The sequence below is a fragment of the Pteronotus mesoamericanus genome, unplaced genomic scaffold, assembly GCF_021234165.1.
Source record: "Pteronotus mesoamericanus isolate MK-2021 breed Mesoamerican mustached bat unplaced genomic scaffold, CSHL_Meso_final scaffold_99, whole genome shotgun sequence".
Classification (NCBI taxonomy): Eukaryota; Metazoa; Chordata; class Mammalia; order Chiroptera; family Mormoopidae; genus Pteronotus; species Pteronotus mesoamericanus.
In genome coordinates, this window is record NW_026555330.1 from 14443693 (window position 1) to 14447929 (window position 4237).

The window sequence follows — 4237 nt, forward strand, 5'->3', positions numbered from 1 at the left end:
CACGATGCTTTGAAATAACACGGCACTGGCCACCCGTGGGGCCCCAGGCACCTCCCGCGACTGGCCTCGTTCATCCTCACCACGTCCCTGCGAGGAAATCAGATACTGCTTCCGCCTCGCAGGGAGAAATTGTCACAAAGTGGTCTCAAGGTGTGTCAGGCGATGCGCGACAAAGAGGGAAAGCAGGGGCATGGGGCGAAGATTGTCTCTCTTCGACCAGCAGTTGCCGGCAAGACTGGCCTTTTCTGCATCAAGAGTTCGGTGGGATCGCCCCTCCGAAACCTGTGAACGGTTTCACCCCTGACCCAGTCACTTACGGACCACGCGCCGCCGAGGGCGATGCGAGCCCCGTCCACCTCCGGCCCCGAAGCAGGGCCTGCGCTGGAGGCTCCGAGGCCACGGGTTCTTGGCACGATGTCAGCAGAAGGGGGAAGCTAATGTGCAGGTTCCAGTGGCCAGCAATTTCACCTGTAGTTCATTCCGTTTTTCCTACCCTTCCCCCCCCCCCCCATCATCAAAGCTTGCAGGCGTTCCCTGCATCGTTGCTCCTAAGGGTTTGGAAACGTTGCATCCTGATGTTTACAAAATGCCACGTGGCCCTTTGGAAGAACGAAAAACTCAAACAGACAGCGCTTACACCGGGCGCGCATGATGGAAAGCATTCCGATTTTACATCTCCTTCACAGGGACGCCTTCCCAGGACCCTGACGGGTGCTCTCACCTGCGCGGGTGACAGGCCGAGGCCAGCGCTGAGCCCTGGCGGGCCTCTGACGGCCGCGCCCCAAGAGCCCGTCCCAGCCCTCGGGGGGCAGCGGGCATTTTGTGTCTCCTCATCATGGCGCTTCTGAGAGCACCTCTGGAATCGCAGTAGAGGAAAGTGGGAAACGCTGACTCTCTGCCCGTCAAGGCCACAGCGCCTCGCTGGCTGCTGACGCCGCTTGGCAGCTGCTCCCAGCAACAGGTCCTCGCCCCGCCGGGTGTGAAGCTGACGGTGCCATCTGGGGCTGGCAGCGCTCCAACCGTGCCTCCCGAGGGATCTGCTGCTGACGGCGGCCTCAGGGGGGCGAGGTGCCGGCTGCGGAGCTCCCTCCTCCTAGGGGACACCTGCCCAGCGTTTCCCTAGTCGGCGATGTGGAAGAAAAGCTCTTGGTTGATATCTTTTTTTAGTGTAAAATGTTCATATTTAGGATTAGCCGCTGGACTCGGTGTGGACGATCCCAAGTCGGCTGGCAGCGTCCGAAGCGTCCTCGTCCGGAGCCCGTCCAGCACAGGCCTTCTCCCCTCCCTTGGGCCCCATCGGGCTGCGGGCGTGGCCACGGCAGGTCTCAGAGCTTCCCCCGGCCCCTCGGGTCTGCTGCTCCTTGGCCTCGGCCTCCCCGATGAACACAGCGTGTTGCTGTCTTCTGTCTCCTCCGCGGCTGACTCGGGGCCTGGGGAACCTGATGATGGCTGAGTGGTCAGGCTCATCCCCCAGGGGGCGCTCTTCCAAGGACATGTCGGCTGCCCCTGCGCCGCAGCGTCTCAGGCCTCCGGAAGTGCGCAATGTGCGCATCTCCTTTCTCTTGTGGCCGGGGGCGCCTTTCAGTGCCACTTTCTTTGCCTTCAGAGCCTTTGCCTCGGCTTCAGCTCTGGGAGGGGAAGGGGCCTCCATTTTCACTTTGGGCGCCATCTCTGTGAAAATCTTGGTTGATATTTTATCTGTCTTCCCTTGCCTTCCTCAAAACTACTGCCCCGCGCTGCAACGATGGGTCTCCCCCCTCAAGAGTGGGCCAGGTGCCACCTCCAGAGAGGGCCCGAAAGCACCGGGAGGACGACCTGTAGGTGGGGAGCTGCACCGTCAGTGAAGTTCCAGAGCGTCACGTCAAGTTCTGATTCGTGCCTGTGTGTTCAGACAGTTACCGTTAAACAACCGGCCCTGGGAGGCGTCCTCAGCCTGTCCAGGGAAGCCGACCTCGCCTGCTCTCCCCTGTGAGAGTGGAGACTGAGGGGAATGAGTTTGAATAGTAGGGGATGGAAGAGGGGACGAGGGGACAGAAAGGTTTGCCGGAGAGAAGTCGCAGAGCTGGGAGAGAAAGCTAAAGCCAGACTTCCTAACTCCAGCTGGAATCACACAGACTAGTGCGCCTGCCGCCGTTGGTGGCTGTGCTCAGGCCGTCCTTGGATGAGCTGAGACAGCTCAGCGAGCCCTGTGGCCGTCCCACGCCCCGCAGTCTATTGAGGTCACTCTCACGACTTTCTCTGAGGCTCTTCTGTGAGATGCTGGCGGAGTATTTAATTCCCCCTTCTCGTCTTGGGCAATCTGGTTCCCCTTCAGCTTTAACACCTATTTTAACTGGACACCATGTAGTTCTTGTGCCCATTTCATATTGCCAACCGGCCGGAGGGACTGTTTCAGTGACGCTTTGCCCTTCTGCTGAGAACAGCCGGGCTCGGTGGCACTCGCTGCCGTTGGTGGTGCTGGTTCTCGTTCTGCAAAATGTTGTTGCCAGAGAAAGCCTTTCCTGCAAAGCACACATGTCACAAATCCTCGGTGGCTCTGTCCGAGGGTGCCTCCACTGGGCCAGTTCCCCAGGAGCCCGCAGGCGAGATGCCAGCCGTCCTCATCCCGAGTGCGCACGAGGGGTGTGCAAAGAAGAGGGTGCCCTTAAAAAACTCAGTTACGAGAATCAGTCTGAGTTCTCCCTTTTCCAGGCAGAATTTATATTTTAGTTCAAAGAAAAAAAGACTTTCTGAACCTTGAAAGCCTCAGTAGAGTGTTGAGTTTTCAAGCTGAATAGACAATGGGGCTGTCTCAAGAGAGGGTCTCCCGAGGCAACACAGCACCGGGGCGCAGCGCCAGGTCAGGAGCTGGCCACGCCCTCGAACGCGAGCCTGCCCGAGGTCACAGGGGAAGGGGAAGCGCCGGCGCTGTGCACTGTGCGACCTGCCGCGCTGCCCCCGCCCCCCACTCTCGGGCGCCCCTACTCCCTCCCTCCCTCCTGTGCAGCCCTCTGTTTTCCTGCCTTACACCCAAAGGCTTTGGGAGACCGAAACCCCGCAGGAAGGGCTCTCGTAGTACTAATCAATACCTTAGTGAGGAATTAATTTAACGTATATCCACCATCCCGCCTTACACACAAGTCACACAACGGAGCGCGCCGATAGCTGGAGCAGCTTGGCCCCTGCAGGCAGCGCGCGGGAACCGGCCCTACCTCCGCCCTGGCAGCGCGTGCGGCGCGGCGCCCGGGCTCGTGCGCGTCCCTTTGCCTGGAGCGGCTTCGCCCCTGTCCACCCGTCAAAGCCCCGCTCGGACCGTCTCCCAGGCTGCGGACGCTCTCGCCCCGGCTTCCCCTGCAGCCGGCTTGGACTTCCTCCTGACACAGCGCTTTCACTTCGTCTCAAAACCAGTTAGGCTCATGTTGTACCTCCCTCCAACGAACCAAAAGTTCCTCGGTAAGATTATTACATGTAATTTTTTAAATTTTCAGTGCCCAGCAAACTACCGAGCGCACAGGAGTGGTTTACTACATACCTAGTGAATGCATGAGTTAAAATGAATATGAATCCAGTTCTACATGTTGACAAAGTATTACAAGGAGAGTTAACTGATTCTTTGTGCCATCATTTCTTCTTGGTCAAATATAAAACTGTTTATTTCAATCTCTAACAAATTATTTCCGGGGCCTAGGGCCAAGACTTTACCAATTATAGTTTAAAATAAAACTAATCTTGGTATCCTGTCAGTATACATAGCAGTCAAGTTAGATTCAAATTATATGATTTTTGGAGTATCTGGGTTTTCATTCTTTAAGAAACGTGAGGTTATGTTAAATGCAGCATAGGAAAAAGTAGGAGTAACTTGATAAAAATGATAATTTAGTGTATAACTAATAAGGTTAAAAAAAGAAAAATAGAGGATCCAATAGAAACGATTCGGTGTGTCCCTGAGCCGGCCAGCCCAGCACACGGCCACGGAGCCACCACCGTCCCTGTGTCGGCGCCGGAGTCAGGCCCCTGCGGGACACAGGGTAGGACGGCAGCCCCGCCCGCGGTCCACGGTGTGGCCTTCGGCAGAAGTGGGGCCGGCGCCCCCAGTCTCCACTGAAGCTCCGGTTGCCTGGCGTCGGGGGCCGCTCAGGGCGGCCGCGGCCCCCCCGCTGCTGCCCGGCTCCGCGTCGGAGGGGCCCAGGGGCCCCGGCTCCGGGGCTCCTGCTGCAGGCCCGCTCTCGGGCGCCTGGCTCCTGGCTCTGGGGGGCTT

General features: G+C 58.2%; 1 protein-coding gene across 1 annotated transcript; it reads right to left on the minus strand.

Annotated features, from left to right (window-relative positions):
- Positions 1 to 1189: 1189 nt before the first annotated feature.
- On the minus strand, positions 1190 to 1669 carry LOC129063852 (60S ribosomal protein L23a-like). Its single transcript, XM_054564941.1, has one exon. The coding sequence runs from the start codon at positions 1667 to 1669 to the stop codon at positions 1190 to 1192; it is 480 nt and encodes a 159-aa protein (XP_054420916.1).
- Positions 1670 to 4237: the final 2568 nt, after the last annotated feature.

What these genes read in the sequence shown, in the direction of transcription:
- LOC129063852 (XM_054564941.1), bottom strand. Translation starts at nt 1,669, where the DNA reads ATGGCGCCCAAAGTGAAAATGGAGGCCCCTTCCCCTCCCAGAGCTGAA.